Here is a 17,925-nt window from a genome sequence, read left to right as displayed (position 1 = left end):
AGGGAGAGTGGCACCTTAAGACTAGCCTTCATTTCAGCTCACTCATAGGCTAGTTCTCTCCACTATTGGAATATGGCCCAAACTCCTTAGCATGGTTTTCAAGGCTCTTCTCATAGCTTATCTTCAACTTCTCTTGCACCTAGAGTCTAACTGCATTGAAGTCTCCTGTGCTATTTCAACTTCCTAACAGTGTAATGCTGTTCCCCCCTACCTGAGATGCACTTTCCTTCTCCCACCCTCTCTTGTTGAAATTCTGCCCATTCCTAAATTTCAAGTCAATCCTACCTCTCTTCTCTTCCCACCCACCAAGCCACAAAATCAGGTCCTGTACTCCTAGGTCGTGCATTGCCTCTAACCACATTCTGCCTTGTGCTGTAATTATTTGTGTATATGTTAGCAAGCCCAACAGATTTTGCACACTCTTTGAGCAGGGCCTTCTCCCTGTACCTTGTAGGAAGTAGTTACTGGTGCCAGGTGATTCTTACCTTTACCTATTTCATAGGGTGCTAATCACATTGGTAAATAACAAGTTTGCTTCTGTGAAGAGCAGTGTGGTCATGGTGTGAGCCCCCTTGTTCCTCAAGTATAAAGTGTGCATAACCTAGCCTTAGAGCAAGATAGATGTTATGACTTTTCTTAACTTTTTGGCCAAGAGTAATCAAGACCATGGAATTAGACTTGTGAATTAAACTCTTTTTGCTTTATCACATTCAGTCCCTCAAATGATTTATGCTTTTCCTTTTTAATAAACAAATTTGAAAATACACCTTCTTTTTTCCCCTTTGATTCAGAATTGATCTCTGGAGAAGAACTGACAACGTTTATTCCCACGTCTATACTAGAAGCATAACTTTACCAAATAGTATCTTGGAGTATTGGCTTATATTTCCTAAACTTGGCTTAAAAGGTCATTACTGTGGTTTTACATAATTAAATTTAGCTGAATTGTTTGTTGCTTCAGTGTCTTTTTTCTTGTTAGAGAAAAGACTGATAATGTTCAGTGGGTTTGTCAGTTACAAACTAGAAAGCAAATAGAGAAATATATATTATTTGATACATTCAGGTTTATTTCAAAGAACATGTGTAGAATTAAGGTTATTTTATTCAGAAAGAAGAGATAAAAATGAACATTGCTTTTTTTTCTGTGTCAGGGTCTTTTATTTTTTATCTTATTTATCCTCATAAGGATACGATGAAGTAAGTACTATTATTACAGGGGAGAAATCTAAGTTTTAGCAATGAATGCACAGCTTTAAGTGGTGGGGCCAATACTCCCACTTAGATACATTGCTCTCCAATGCTGGAGCTCCGTACCATCAGAGGGCTCTATGTTGCCTTCCAACTTGGGGATTAAAATAAACAAAAATAAAACTAGTATTGTTTTCAGACAAGGCTTTCGTTGGAAGAACAAGTACTACATATGGAAAAGTAGTGTGATCTTTTGGGGTTGCCTATCATTACTCACTTTGTATCACAGGACTTTTAGTGTGAAACAGAGGCCCAGGTTGCTTAGGTAAACACACTGTGTGTTCTACTGTTGTCAAGGCTGTTGGAAGTAGTACCTGAGGAACCATACTTTCTACCAGATCAGTTCTGCTCTGTCGTTGTCAAGAGAGCTGCCAGTGGTACTTTCATCTATATTTTTCATTCTTCAATTAAGGAAATGATTGACTCATTTCTAATCTCATCTCACCTGGACAAAGGTTCGAATTCCCTTAGTAATTATTGGGGCAAAAACCAAACAATCCAGGATAGGCACTAGGTGATGTCAAGGGTATGGCTTTATGTATTCTTTGACTTGAAAGGATTTAGAAAAGAACTTAAGTATAGAGGTTTTATTCCCTCCAATTTAAAATTCATTATACTTCTCCCAATTGCTAAAAGGCTTTAAAATAATAAGAATCATAACAGAAGCCAATACTAATATGTTATACTTAAAGTGCAAGTATATACTTAATGCTATTGTAACATACCTAGTATTTTAAATATATTATCTCCTTCGATCTACATTAAAATCCTTATAAACATAGGTATGAATCTCATTTTTCAACTGAAGAAACTAAAACTGAAAAAGATAATATAATTTGTTCAAGGTAATAGTTACAATTTCATCTAAAGTCTAGCTTGCCTTAAAGCCCTCGTTTCTTTGCCTTATCCCATGCTGTGTTCCTAGCTATCTCCCCAACAACAAGTGGTCAGTGCTGCAGAGCTTGGGGAGAGAGGGCAGCCAAAAGAAACTTGGATGTAGGTAGAACCTAATTTGGACATGAGTATACAGAGATGCTGATTGTACCTCCCCTGGGATGTAACTCAGAAGAGAGGAACATTTCACTCCAAATGTACCTTTGGAACAGACTTAAGTTCAGGGAAAGGCCACTTGATGTTTGCACAGTAGGGTCAGTCATAAAATGATGGAACTGGAAGGGATCTTACCGATCGTCTGGTCTAACCTTCTCATTTTACAGGAAACTACAACCCAAAGATATTGAATCATTTGACCAAGGTTACCGTCTTTGAGAGAACTGGTAGAGGAGTGTGGTCTGCTGCTCTAAGGCGCTCTGCTCTCTCACTTACACCACACCGCTGCTAGTGCTTGGATGCTGGAGAATCCTCTTCTGTGTCTAATATTCTGACTTTCTTTATTACATAGGTATTTCAGTATCTGTAGACAAGATGGAATCAACTCCGTTTAATAGACAGCAATGGACTTCACTATCATTGAGGGTAACGGCCAAAGAACTTTCTCTTGTCAACAAGAACAAGTCGTCGGCTATTGTAGAGATATTCTCCAAGTAAGTGCTGATTCTGGTCCAAAAGGACCATCTGTCTTAAGCAAACATCACCACCTGTCAGGGAAATCAGCAGAGGAAGTCCATCGTGTAAAAGGGCTTTACTGAGCACTTCGTGGGTTTCCAAGGCCATACAAGGCGCTGTCAGGAAGGAGGAGAGGGATCACCAGGGCACACATTTTCTGTCTTTGAATTTTTGTTTAGTTGGAAAAAGAAAAAAACTACAAACACGAAAGATAATCATGAAACATAATTACTAAGCAAGATGCCAGCAAGTCCAAAATGAATAGGAGTAAGGACTAGATACAGAAGAAGAGAGAGAGAAAGTGACCATCATGGGCAGAAGCTAGTCAGGAAGGCTTCCTGACTGAGGTGAGTTTTGAGGCAAGTTTTGATTTAGTTGAAGGGAATGTAAGGTGCCCTGTCTGCCTGCATTGTCCAGTAGGGTAGCCATTACATATATGGCTATTTAAATTTAAGTGAATTACAATGAAATAATATTTAAAATTCAATTCGTCACCTACACTAGCCACATTTCAGGTGTCCCATAGCTACATGGAGCTAGCTATGGGTGGCTACCATATGGGACATCACAGAAGCATTTCATCACTGTATAAAGTTGTGTTGAACATTGCAAACTACATAGGCAAACTACAGCCAACGGGCTGCATTTTAGTAAATAAAGGTTTACTGGAACACAGCCACGTCTGTGTGCATATTGTCTACGGCTACTTTCATGCTACAACAGCAGAGTTACTGCAGACCACATGGCCCTCAATGTCTAAAATATTTACTACCTGGCCCTTTAAGAAAAAGTTTGCTGACCCCTGCTCTGGACCATGAGTTCTCTGACATGAGGGCCCCTTTCCTGTTTCTTTTGTATCCCTACTGTGTAGCATGGTGATTGGAACATAGCTGACATTCAACAAACGTTGAAGGAATGGTATCTGTAAATAATACACCAGAAGAGCAAATGCACCGACTTCACTCAAATAGAGATACCCTAGTGGGGAGGAGCTTAGGGCAGGTGGTAGGTTTACCTCACTAGTAGTCTATTAATAGGAAGCTACAATCCATTTAAGAGAAGGAAGGTGGTAAAGATTTAAAGAAAGTAATTCTGGGAGCAGTATCAAAGATACCGTTAAATACTGATAAAGGTTTCTGTAATCTACAATGTCACCTTTTCAATAACAAGTCCATCAAACACCTGCTCTGTGGAAAGCACTGCCCTTCTAAACTGTTCACCTTTATTATTGCTTAAGGTGGAGTGGAGGTGAGGTGAGAACAGCCTGGCCCTTTTATTTTCTACATTATGCATTTTATATTGCTGTAATTGTATGTTAAACATATATTATTCTTATCAAAAAAAGAAAATCAATAGAGATATTTCAGGAAAAAAGGGATCGAGATCTGGAAACCTTTAAGACATAATCCCTGACCTCAAGGAACTGAACAGCATAGTTTAGTATAGTTTATATAGTAGAGGAAGTCCCCAATCTTAAGAATTCCATGAGGTACCTCCTACTAATATAGCGTTCCAGTTATCTATGCTGCATGAAAAACAGTCTCCAAAATGTATTGGCTTAAAATAATGACAAGACTTATTTTGCTAATAAAGCTGCAGTTTCGGCAGGGCTTGCCTCTGCTCCCCTCAGCATCAGTTAGGGTAGCTCAAAGACTGGGAGTCGTCGTGACCTAAAGGCTCACTGACCTCACCAGGGAGGCGCTTCATGCTGGCAGTCATCTGGGCTCTCAGCTGGAGGCCCTGGTCCGAACACCTACACATGGCTTTCCATGTGGCTGGTGGCTTGATTGGCTGCATTCCCAGGGCAAGCGTCCAGACACAGAGCTGGGGAGGGAGCAAAGGAGGAAGGGAGTCAGGGTCGGGGGGTGTTGCCTATTATGACCTCGCCCTCAGAAGTTCCGCACTTTTGCCACATGCTGTTCATCAGAAGTTAAGTCCCTGAGGCTGGCTCATATTCAGAGGGAGGGGAATTTGACTGTACTTTTTGATGGGAGGAGTGTCAAAGACTTTTTTGGACATATTTTAAAACCATCCTATATAGCTTCCCAGCTCCTCCCCCCCACCGCCCCAGAAGATTCAGAGTTGATGTGTCTGGGATGGGACCCAGGAATTGTTTATTTTAACAAGTATCCCAGGTAATTTTTACCTTCAGGGGAATTTCGGAAGTACTGGTTATAGAAGAGATGGACTTGTGAACTCAAAGCTATGAATTTAAACATAAAGCAGAACGATAGGTTCAAGCAAAAGATTGTGGAAGCTGACCATAAATAAAGGGGATGGGAAAGCAAGCAGTCTGGCATGGAGAAATACAAAAGGGAGAAGGGACTGGTACGGTTCAATTAGGGCCAGATGAAGGAAGGCCTCGAATGCCATGCTAAGTTTAGGATAAACAGTGGGAACAGTTAAATAAACAGTGGAAACAAGTGAAGGTTTTTGTGCAGGGAGAATGACATGGTCAGACTTGCCTTTTAGAAAGATGCTTCTGGCAACAGTGTAAAAAGTATACTGAGAAGGTGAGAGATGGATAGCATGGAGACAAGTCATGAGGTTCTTGAGAACCCAAGTGAAAGCTATTGAGGGTGGGGGGCAGCAGGAATGGAAAGGAAGAGAAAGATTTGAGACAGTGTTGATATGTGATTAATGGGACTTGGAAACTCCCTGTTCTGCAGAGAAACTTCTCCACATTCTTACCCTTTTCACCCTCCCTAGCCCCACCTCTCTCCAACTGGACTTGGCTTTCCCTTGACACGCATTCTGTGCCTGAGTAGTAGTTGCCTGCTTTTTTCTGCATGTTTCCCTGAAATATTCTGGGGCCAGGAGTCAGAGATGCTACTCCCTACATCTCCACTACTATTTCCCCTTCCTTGTTTTTGTGCCTTGTTCTGAAATTCTAAACTTGTGCTTTGCGGCTCTCATCTAACTGTACTGTACTCTTCTTATCCTCCCTTTCTTTGCAGTGGGGTACCAGCCTCCAGACTAGCTCCTTGCCTTCACTGGGGACACTGGCTTCTAGCTCCCCTTTTTTCTCAGTGTTTCTCAGTGGAGGTGGCATTTTGGATGAGGCAGATGTTCTTTGTGCAAGATGTTCATCATTTTGCCTTCCTCCAAATGCTAGTGACACAGTGACAACCAAAAAAGAAAAAAAGAGGTGGAGGAGAAACCCCAATAAGATTCCTACAGTTTTCCAAATGTCTCCGGGGCCAGTAGTGCCCCCGGTGAAGAATCACTTGTCCGTGTGAATGATCTGTCTCGTACTCTGGACTCATAATTTCTTGATCTCCCCTATTTCTTCAAAGTGTGCATTGTCTCCCATGCCCCTGCATCCAGTTCCAACCTTACCATCACCCAGAATTATCTTTGAAACGTGTAATTGGGAAACCTACTCTTTGATGAGATCCTTCTGCGCTTCCACTTGTTCCACCCTCTTACTCCCACTGACCCTGCTCTTTGGCCAAACCAAGACATCCAGGCCATGGGTGTCAGTCCCCTTCCTGGCTTCACTTCCTTCCCTGCCTGACTTGGTCAGTCACATCAGAAACTCTCACCCCTTCCTCAGTTCCTTTCTCCCTCCTTTTTACTGTCATTGTCCAGCCCAGCCAATTCTCAAGATAGAGGATTTGAATCTTGTAGTAGCACTGAGGAGAGTTAGGAAAGTGGAAAAGCTATTCATCTTAGGGGCCTTAATAATTTTTCAGAGAGAATTTTGCAAAGGGATCTTCAAGATCACCTTCTCATACAAGTAGCACAGTAGGCTGTCTTTTCTCCATGAAGGTCATAAGGGCAAATGGCAATTATGCAGAACGGTAGATCCTGAACTCATGAGTCAGACTCAGTGTGCCAAGCACTATGCTAGACTATTGATAGAAATAGATATTACTTCCAATCCTAACAAAAACTATAGGAGGGAAGGACATTATCCCTGTTTTATAGCTGAGAAAACTGAGGTGTAAAGAGTAACCTGCCCATGTTAATATTTTAACTTGTTTTGTCTAGTATTTTTCTTTGGATGCATATATCCTAACACATTGAACTGGTTTGGAAAGATGACTAGAACTGTATTTGACAGGTTGGGAAAATGGGGGCAACATTGCTGAGGAAAGGGAGCCATAGGAGCCAAGGCACAGAAGTAAGACAGGGCATGATAATGTGCTCTTAAGACAGTGAAAATCAGAGAGTCCTCCTGGATTTCTCCTCCAGCTTTCATACTCCAGGAGACATACTGCTGATATTGCTTACGGCTTTTAGGGTTCACTTACTGTGGGTTCCCAAAGCAGACGGCAGGACGGTGTTCCACAAGGCATACACAGAATATCTACTTCTAATACGAGTGACGTGATTTTCTCTTCTTTTGAAACACTCTCTATTATGGGGTTTGGAATTAGTACATCCTATACAAACCCAATTGAGAGACTGTAGGAACCCTTAGAAGGTTTCTGATCAGAGACTAATATAAAATTTGGAGGCAATTTAAGCTGGCTGATAGTTGTAGGATTAGCTGGGCTTTACTTTCTAATTGTTAGCAATACATTTTACATTTATATGTGCATGAGAGTAACTTTTCTAGCATCAGAACTTGTGTCTCATGACTACTTTTTAGCTCCAGACTTCTCTTTTACTAAGCTGCTATGCTGTATAAATCATTACATTTGAGGAAAGGAAGGACCTATCTATCGGTGGATCAATTTGAACAGCGAGCTTTGGTTTCACTCACTGTTGACTACAACATAACATAATCCTTTGCTTGATTAAAATTTGACTCTCTCCGTGGAATTTAGTTGCTTTGCAGAAGCTTCTTTTTGACTCGTATGTTTTTGGAATTAAAGGGAATCTAGTCCGGTGGTTTTCAAACTATCTTAATTGAGTTTTTTCAGGAAAACCTCAGGGGATAGTTCTGGGAAAATGGGAAGATTTAAAGCCTGAGCCTGCGCCCTTTCACCCCAGTCCTTGAGCTTTGATGCCTTTTATATGTAAGATTCTAAGTAAGATATCATTTGAAAAGAGGATTCTGCAGGGAAAAGAGTTTAAAAACCACTGACCTGGCTAACCTTTGTCCCATTCTTCTACCAGATAATGAACTTGATGTCCCCCAATTATGACTGAAGATCACACCCCAAGATAGAGGCAGGACCCAACACCCCCTCCCCGCCCCGTTGTGCCTTCCGTGATGTCACGCCTCTTCCCACTTTTATTATAACTTTACCCACTCCATAGCCCCAGAAAGAACAGAGTTTATATTAGTATTTAGTTTTCTGTGACTGTTCTTCCTTCATTAAGAAAAAAACTGGCCCTCAGATCTCCCTGGTTAACTTCTTTGCTTCTCTGTAACATTTTAGTGGTGACATTGTTTCAGAAGAAAATACATTGTCTCAAACTGGGGAGTTTCCATTTTCCCTTTTTTGGCTGTGTTCCCTTTGCTGTATTTGAGGGCACACCAGCAAGAGTCATGGCTCAGGAACTCCGCTTTCTGGCTTTACAAAAGTTGGAGACACTGTTATTACTCCCCAGATAATTTCGGCATCCTCCATCAGCTGCCTGCCTCACAGCTGAGCATTCATGAGCAGTTGCAAGATTAAATTATGTATGTGGAAAAGAGGAGACTAAGGGACCAAAAATCTTGGAAGGGAAGAAGGATGAGAATTGAATGATAGAAATCTTACTGCAAATATTTTTCGCCTCAAATTTGGATCTTCAAAATGCTTTTCCCCCTTCCCCAAATGAGGGACCTTTACATTTTGTGTCATAATAATGCTGGTTGCTCTGAGTGCCTTTGAGGAAAGTCTGAAGTCAGAATCCTGTTCTAACACTGAAGTCAGAAGTATTGCACCTTAGTGTCTCAGCGTTCTGACGGGACAGAATGTAAAAGTGCCAACCACCTGACTTGGAAGAAAGCAGTGATGTAGAACCTGTCTCCCTGTGTATCTACTACTGCTTAGCAAATACTTCATTACAAATAAGGGGTGGGGAGATTTGAGTGGGAGCTTCGAAACAGTTCAAGACAGCCAGCCGTGCAGACACCAGCGTCTTACAGATGCTCCCATGCTACAAGGACAGGACTGAAGATGAAAACTAATGTGATCTTCTTTCTTTGAATCTGTGTTTCTGTTACGGCAGTAAAGGGCACTTCTGAGCTTATTTACCCAACTAACCACAGTGTAAGTATCTTGCCTTGGAGAATAATTGACTAAGAATAAACCTGTCTGCGGATTGGCTGCGGCTTTCATATATTGTATTATTGCTGTAATACTCGTATACTGTAGATGATTAAACTAGGGGTGTGAAAATACAGGTTAAAGGCCATTTCTAAGCTTCTTTCTAGCTATAAACCACTGTGTTTCGGCATTTCCATTTTTAAGAACTCTCTCAAACAGATACATGAGTACAAGTGGGGGGAAAATATATACACGTATGGACAAGGATATTCACCAAAGCACTATTTGTAATGCTGGAAAACTAGAAACAATCCAAACGCCCGTTAAAAAGGAGTATGGGTGAATTAATCACATTTATAATGGAAAAGGCTTGTCAGGGTTCCCAAAGGCTTCTGTGTTGCTAAATCCAGGAGATGTTTTTTCACCTTTATCTTACATGACCTTGCACCATTTCTTCCTTCCCACATTTTTTCTTCTCTCGACTTCTCCGGCAGTCTCCTGGTTTCCTCGTACCTCTCTGTCTGTTCCTTGTCATTCTCCCTTATCACCTCTTCTGACTGCTAAACGTTAGTGTCCAGGACTGAGCTCTGGGCCTTGTCTCGCGCTTTGCCTCTTTGTAGATGATACCACGTACTCCCACGCTTTCATACCATCCCTGGACAGACAAGTCCTCAGTTTACAGTATTGCCTCAGATCGCTCTTCCGAGCTCTAGACACATGTCTCTGATCACTGTCACCACCAAATGGATGTATTAGTTAACAGGGCTGACATCAAACTCTTCATCTGCCCTATCACAAATTTGCTCCTTCTTCAGAATTCCCCATTTCAGTAAACAGTACTGCCATTGACTCAGCTGCCAGAAACCTGGGAATCGTGCTGGGCTTTTTCTTCCCCATCCCCTCATTATCAGTCCTGTTGATTCTACCCCAAATGTATTCACTTTTCTTTATCTCCAGTGCCACCACCCTGGGTCACGCCAACATCGTTTCTCACTAATGCCACCTCCATTCTCGGCCCTTTCCAGTCCATTCTCCACACAGCATCCACAGCACTCCTTTACAAACATGAATTGAATCAATGACCATCCATTGTACCTACGATTAAGTTCAAAACCCTTAGACTGGCCTACAAAGCCCCTGCCTCCCAGCATCCACTCCTGCCTCTCCCTTTCTTGGTGGACTTCAGCAACACTGGAGTTCTTTGTGTACCTTATAAACATGAGACCCTTTCCTGCCTTGGGGACTTCGCAAGTGCCATTTTTCTATGCCTGGAATGATTTTCTGCCTCGTTTTGCCTGGCTTACTCCTGGTCAAACTTTAGATCTCAGTCTAAAGGTCATTTCCTCAAGTGAGGTTTTCCTTCACACACACACACACACACACACACACACACACACACTCACCACTCATTCCACCCCCTGCTTTCTCAGTTTGGTTCCTTTGTTAGGTTATTTGATACTACTACTTTGTTTTTTTCTTTGAAGAATTTATCACTATGTATGTGTATGTATGTATGTGTATATGCATATATACGTGTAAATATACATGTATATACATATTTGTGTGCTTACGTGTTTAATGTTTAAACTGTAAGCTGTCTGAGAGCAGGAACTATGTCTCTTTTGGTTGTTTCTTTCTCTAGTGCTTAGAACATATTTTTTTCTTTCTTTTCTTTTTTTTTTTTTTTTAGTTGGGGAACAGTGTGTTTCTCCAGGGCCCATCAGCTCCAAGTCGTTGTCCTTCACTCTAGTTGTGGAGGGCGCAGCTCAGTTCAGACACCCCAGTTTGAGGCCGTTTTCAATGTTTAGTTGCAGGGGGTGCAGCCCAGCATCTCATGCGGGAGTTGAACCGGCAACCTTGTGTTGAGAGTTTGCGCTCTAACCAACTGAGCCATCGGGCCACCCAGAACACATTTCTTGAATGAAAACTTCAGCTGTTCTAAAATGGAGAAAGATGCAGAATAGTATGCACGATATTATCCCGTGTTTCTTATTTTTAAAATTTTGTATATTTTGGATGTTAAACCTTATCAGGTACATGATCTGCAAATATTTTCTTCCACTCCGTGTGTTGCCTTTTCTCTCTATGGATAGTGTCCTTTGATGCACAGATTTTGTTGAAGTCTAATTTATCTGTATTTTCTTCTGTTGCCTATGCTTTTGGTGTCACTTCAAGAGGTTACTAAATCCAGTGTCCTAAAGCTGTGTCACTGTTTTCTTCTAAGACTTTTATAGTTTTAGCTCTTATACTTGGGTCTTTAATCCATTTTTACTTAATTTTTGTATATGGTGTAAAGTAAAGGTCCATCTTCATTTTTTGCACGTGGATATATAGTTTTCCCAACATCACTTATTGAAAAGACTGTCCTTATTAGATGGTCTTGGCACCCTTGTCAAAATCCTTTGACATAGGTGTGAGTGGACTCTGTATTCCATTCCATAGATCTGTATGTCTGTCTTTATGCCAATACTACAGTGTTTTTTTTCAATTGTGGTAAAATATACATCATATATAATTTACCATTTTAACCATTTTTAAGTATACAGTTCAGTGGCATTAAGAACAAACACTTTGATTGTTGTGGTGCAACCATCACCACCATCCTTTTGTTCTTTTTATTTGTTGCATAATATTCCATTACATTAATATGTTATAATTTGTTTACCAGTTCTCTGCAAATGGACATTCAGGTTGTTTTCAGTCTTTTGCTTTTGCAATTAATGCGGTGACAAACACTCTAACGTAAATGTCATTTTTTCTTGTGTGAGTAGATCAATAGAATAAATTCTGGAAACAGAATTGGTAAATCATAACATTTATGCTTTTGTAATTTTGTAATTTTTGTAAAATTGACAAAATATCTTTTGTAGAGGTGTTCATAATTTACCTTTAGTATATCAGCTTTTCAAAATATATGTATTTTCCTACTTGATGGAAAACATTCTTAGTGTTGTTTGAATTTTCATTTTGAGGTTGAACATCCTTTTTGTTCGTTTAAGAGCCTTTTGATATTCTATTCTGTGAACTGTGTGTTTATATCCATGCTCATTTCTCTATTATTTGTCATTTTCTTATTAATTTTCAAGAGTTCTTTGTGTTTTAGGGAAATTAGCCTTTGGTCTGTAATATAAATTGCAAATATCTTTCCAGCTGTTTACTTATCGCACTTCTGATCCCATTTTCTTCCATCACCTATTTATGGTCAATGAAATTCCAGAGCATTTTGGAAGGTTTTTGACCTTACCCTATTAGAAAGCTCTGCTCAGTTGTGGAGTAATACACAACCTGGTGATGGAGACACTTATTAACATCTTATTGTTAATATTTAAACCATGATAGGAATGGAAGAACCTTTGAAATCCTCTCGCATAATGACTTACTTTTGTAGATGAGGCCAGTAAATGAAGTGATATAACTCAGGTTACATAGCAGGTAAACAGTGGTGCCAGAATCACGATTTTTCTCTGGCTTCCATTTTGGTTATTTATTTATTTATTTAGCTATTGTATTTATTTAACACACACACACTAAGAAAGTTCTGAGCTTCTGAAGGTATTTATGAATTGAAAGTTGGTTTCGGTAGAGGAATTGGCCCCATTCCCATTCTGCTCTTTTTCTTTTTTTTCTCACTTCCTTTTCCTTCCCCAAATGTCTCCTGAATTCTGAAATTCTACCTTAAGACAGAACATGCCCTTTAAATGTGCCCTTTTCTAGGGTCAGATTGATGCTAATCGAGTTCTAGGTGTGCAGGCCAGAGGAGAGACACATGCTGGGGATTCGCCGCTAGACTCGGGTGCCCTGAGGAAGCCGGGGAAGGTTGTTCTGGGCAGTCTTGGAGATTTGCAGCAGCTTGGACCTCTCAGGCCTCCTTTGTCTTCAAATGGAGATAACTTGATCCCCCCTGAAAAGCCTTGGGACTTCACTTGTTTCTCAGGGATCTTCTGATCCAAGTACTAAAAATGATAAAATTAAATAAGAAAAGAAGTAAGAAAATTAAAATAATACAATTATATATGCCTGTTTATCAAATATAAGATGCTGTCAATTGTAGGCTGTGCCACTATTTTATGCTTCGCTAAGAAAAAATATGCTAATGAAAAGGACCAATGCTTGCTTACCACATCAACTTTTCTCACGTAGCACTTATATGTACATAAAAAAAAGTAAAATATATTTTCTTTAAATGCCAAATCATAGTATAATCTCTTTAAAGATATTTTAGTTGGTATCTAAAACATGTAGTACCATCAGATACATTTCATTGAACTAAACTGACAATTCCAACAACTTAGACTAAATTCACAGGTGTACAGGCAATATGCCTACTCTCCATCATGTGTTTGGTTGACAAAAATTGAAAATTTCAGAAGCATTAGCATGGGGGAAATATGTATCCTAGGATTAATGCAACGCTACATTCTTTGACTATCCCAAAGCATTTTTACACACATTGTCTCATTCAATCTTCCCAGCAACTCTGAAAGTAGATATAGAAAGCTATTTTCTAGATAAGGAAATGGGGGCTTAGAGAGGTTATGTTCCTGGCCAGACGTCATAGTCAATAAGTGCTGAAACCAGGACATAAACCCCAGACTTTCTGCTCTACCCAGTTGTTTCCCAGCAGTTGAACTCATCAACTTGAATCTTTCTATTGTATCAGAGCAGATGACTGGAACTGAGGGCTGGCTGCTCTGAGTCTGCTTCTTCGAATAGAGTTGATTAAAGACAATTACTAGCAGAACTAGGTATGCAGAAGTGGTTTTCTTAAAGATTGAAAGAGTAAAAATACAAGTTTAATTTGAGGACATTTTCTCCCCCCTCTCCCTTCTCTGAAGGTACCAGAAAGCAGCGGAAGAAGCAAACACGGAGAAGAAGAGAAATGTAAGTATTCGGAAGCCCTGGGCCTGTGGGACTTCAGGAGCGGAGCCTGTGTGGCCCAGCCCCCTGCAGCCTCTGTGGGGGCTTGGGCTCCATGTAAGCCCAGCCGGGCACGTGTGCCAGCTGATCTGATGTGTGAGCCATTTGCCCAGGAGAATTTGCCTTAAATGCAGGGAATCTACTTTTTTCACTAGGTTCCCCTTTGGAACCATTTTTTCTTTCCTGAATGGAGTGAGAGACCGAAGGCTAAGTGCTTTGCCTGAAGTTAGTAAAATGGCTTACAACTTCTAATGAAATTAGGATACAAGGCTTCGAGGCTGCCATCCATGTTTTCCGAATCAAACAACCAGAATTTCTGTATTTTTGCATTTAAATGATAGCAGCTGTGCAGCTGGTGTCATCTTCTGGGTTCTTTGTTTAAAACAAACTTCTTGACCCAGTCTATTAGTAAGTTTCTTAGCTGCAGGATCCATCAAAGGCTAAAACCTCAGAACAAGCTCTCTGCTTATACCCATTCTCTATTCTCCCTGCCAGCTAACTTCCAGCTGGGCTGGATGCTGTAGTTTTTTTAAATCTTACTTGACTTAATCTTATGAGGAAAAAAACCTCACATGTTTGGGCAAGAATCCTTTCATTTGACTGGTATTACAAAAACATCCTCCTGGCAGTTTTCAGTACCTAAACTATTTAAATTAGTACATTACATTCCCCTGTCAATTTGTTCTCTCTAAGCGGGTCATGCTGACTGGGTCCTTAGTTTAATTTTCCTGTAATTCAAAAATGGATCCCCTTGGGTACATTGTAAGAGAAAGCTACCATCATTTCACTCAACTGCTGGTTTCTTCCTTCTCTCTCTCGCCTGTTATTTTCCCCCCTTCCTCCTTCCTTCTTTCCTTTCACTCATTTATTTAGCAAGTATTCACAGAAAACCTACTACATGCCAACCTCTGTTTTGGGCATTAATACAGACCACATCTCTGCCACCACGAAGTTGACATTCTAGTGGGAGAGACGACAATAAAGATATTGTGTCAGGGGGTGATCAGAGCTGTGAAACACGTCAGACAAGAGAGATACTGTAGGGTGGTCAAGAAGACATTTGAACAGAGATCTGAGGACATGAGCCAGGCAAAACTCAGAGCACATGCAAATGCCCTGAGGCAGAAACATTCCTACTATGCTTGAGGAAAAGCAAGGTCATAGAGGACCATTGTGAGAACCTAGACTTTACCCTGATCAATGGGGACCTTTGGAGGATTGGTGTGCAAAGGAGTGTGATATGATGTGGCTTAAATTTTTAAAAGAGGAGAAAGAGACCAGAGCTACAGTGGCAGAAGCATGGAGACCAATTACGAGACAATTGCAGTGATTTAGGCAAGAGGTGATATTGGATTGGACTGGAGTAGCAGCCACGTGGGTGATGAGAAGTGGTCAGGATTTACACTAAAGGTAAAGAGAAAGAGAAGAAGAACGGCCACCAATATTTTTGGAGCAAACACCTGGGAAAATGCCATTAATTAAAATGGGGAAGAGTGCAGTAAAAGCAGGTTTAGAGAAGGGGAAATATTAGAAGCTCAGTTTTGGACATATTGAATATAAAATTCTTTATTAAGACATCTAAGCGGAGGTGTCAAATAGGAACTTGGAGGTACAAATCTGAAATTGGAAGAGATCGGGCTGGATATGAAATGAGATATGTGTGTTTGGTATTAGAGACACAAAATGCATGAGATTACCTAGGGAGGGAGTGCAGCCAGAGAAAAGGTCTGCGGACTGAGCTCAAGGGCACCTTGGTGTTTAAAGGTTAGAGAGATAAGGAGGAACCAGCAAAGGAGACCAAGAGAGAGCAACTGGTGAATAGCACTGAAATAAGAGAATTCCAGAAGTCAAGTCAATAAAGTGATTCTAAAAGGAGAGTTCTCAACAGAGACAAACAGATAGGCTGAGATTGACCACTGGATTTGGCAGCATGAAGGCCATTGGTGACATTGTGCTGTTTGTAAGTGGTGAAATAAAGGCCTGATTGGGGGAGCAAGACAGTGGGATCATAGAGTTGACACCACGAGATTAGACATCCACTATAGTGATATATAAAATATTACATATAATATTATACTATGTGGTTAAAATTTTATGTATTGACATGGAAAGACAGCAAAAGTACATGAAATGATTAAAGCAAGGTGCAGTACAGCAAATACAATACGATTTTGTAGGGAAAAAAACGTAGTGTATAAAAATAGGGGGAAAACTGAGAGCGTATGCCCCGAACTGTTAGCTGTGGATATCTTGGTTAGGAGGGGTGGGGGTGTCAAATAGGGCAAATTATAGCCTATATTAAAGGCATGTATACACTCTTATATTGATTGTGACTTTTTTTCTCCCAATAAGGTTTTTTTTATTACTTTTGTAATAGAGAAAAATAATACGTTGAAAATAAGATAATGAAATGGAAATTTTAAAGACATAATTTGTGATCTTGATGGCAGCTACTTCAGAAGTGTTTTTGTGGTAGAATTAAAGTGAATGGAAAGTGATCAAGTGGAAATAGCAACTACAGACTGCTTTCAAGACCCTTAACTATGAAATTCAAGAGACAGCAAGAGCCAGAGGAAGACATAAAGTTGAGGGCAGGTTACTATATTTTTAACAAAGTTTTTATTTCAAAATAATTTGGCTTGACAGTAGAGTTACTAAGATAGTACAGAGAGCTCCCATACACCTCTACCCACCTAGCTTCCCCTAGTGTTAACATTTTATATAACTATGGTACTTCTATCAAAACTTAAGAAAATGACGTTGGTACAACACTATTAACTAAACTACAGACTTTATTCAGATCTCACCAGTTTTTCCACTAATGACAGAGGGTTGCTTTTAAGATCCACTAGACTTGTTAGAAGTCTAAATTGTCTCCTGAAGAACAGGGAGAAATATCCATATAAATTTATAGAAATGACTGACCAGGTGAAAGAATACGTAACATTCTACTGTGGAAAGCAAGTTAGAGAAACATTCAGGAGCCAGTGGGTAAATTTGTTTCTTTTGCAAATAGTGAGATCAGGTTATATGATAGCCTGGATTCCCAGAAATTTATTCCTCCTTTTCTCTTCCTCTTCCACTTACACGTAGGACACAGAAACGCAGGCCGTTAATACCACCATCAGTTATATATTCAGGTTCCCTTCAAGCATCGAATGTGCCACTTCTTGAAATCTGTGCTGTTTGGGCACTCATCTCCATAATGACTGCCTACCACTTTTCTGAGAAGCTCTCAGCCAAGGAATTTCTTTCCTTCCTTGGAGGCTACATATATCCAGGTAGTCCATATTTCTAGCCCCACTAATGTCTGCTACCAAACTTCCTCCTGCTTTTAAGATGAAAATTCCCCTGCCAAGATTTCAACATTAATGCTCATTTGACCCAGCCTCTTTGTTTTACAGGTGTGATAGATAACTGAGGGACTCATCCAAGGTCATACATCTCAGAGTGACAGAGCAGGGACTCATCCCAATTCCAAGTCAGATGCTCCTGCAGAAAGGACATTGGTGTGTCTGATCTGGATTCAGGCAGCAGGTCCTGGTCCAGAGGCAAATCTGCCGAGATTCGCAGCCTTACTGGGTGTCATTAAAAAAGGGGCTGTGGCAACCAATTGAGCCCTTGAAAACTTGCAGCCCCCTTCATGTTTCACTGCTTTATTCCAGGAAAATACTTGGAAAATTAAAACTTTGATACAAATGACATCAACTAGAATTTCACCTTATTTTATGCCCCCACCTCCAACTGTAGAACAGTAGAGGCTCTAGAGAGAGTAGACAGAACAGGAAGAGACGACAACCCAAGTTTTGGGAAGATGATTGGATACTGTGGGTGATCACCATCATGAAGTATAGCTGGAGGAACAGGGAGGATCACCCTATTTAATAATAATAATTGCCTATTCATGTCAAATACTACACTACATGCTTTAATATAGTCTCATTTATTTATTCTCCACAATAGCCTTGTATGGTAGTTTCCAGAAATGAAGAAACTTGCCCAATGTCACTTGGCTGGATGGAGCTGGATTATACAAGTAATACAT

General features: G+C 40.4%; 1 protein-coding gene across 3 annotated transcripts in view; it reads left to right on the top strand.

Annotated features, from left to right (window-relative positions):
• LIMA1 (LIM domain and actin binding 1) overlaps window positions 1–17,925 on the top strand; it is a 79,340-nt gene that overhangs the window by 24,921 nt on the left and 36,494 nt on the right. For all 3 annotated transcript variants that reach the window (XM_081060196.1, XM_081060195.1, XM_081060198.1), the window contains exons 2-3: window positions 2,651–2,792; window positions 13,799–13,844. In XM_081060196.1, coding sequence (XP_080916322.1) covers window positions 2,674–2,792; window positions 13,799–13,844 — 165 coding nt within the window. In that variant the 5' untranslated portion in view covers window positions 2,651–2,673. The remainder of the gene's footprint in view (window positions 1–2,650; window positions 2,793–13,798; window positions 13,845–17,925) is intronic.

The sequence above is a fragment of the Rhinolophus hipposideros genome (assembly GCF_964194185.1).
Source record: "Rhinolophus hipposideros genome assembly, chromosome: 9".
NCBI lineage: Eukaryota > Metazoa > Chordata > Mammalia > Chiroptera > Rhinolophidae > Rhinolophus > Rhinolophus hipposideros.
The sequence above is the reverse complement of the archived record's forward strand: the minus strand, read 5'-3'. Positions and strand labels throughout refer to the sequence as shown.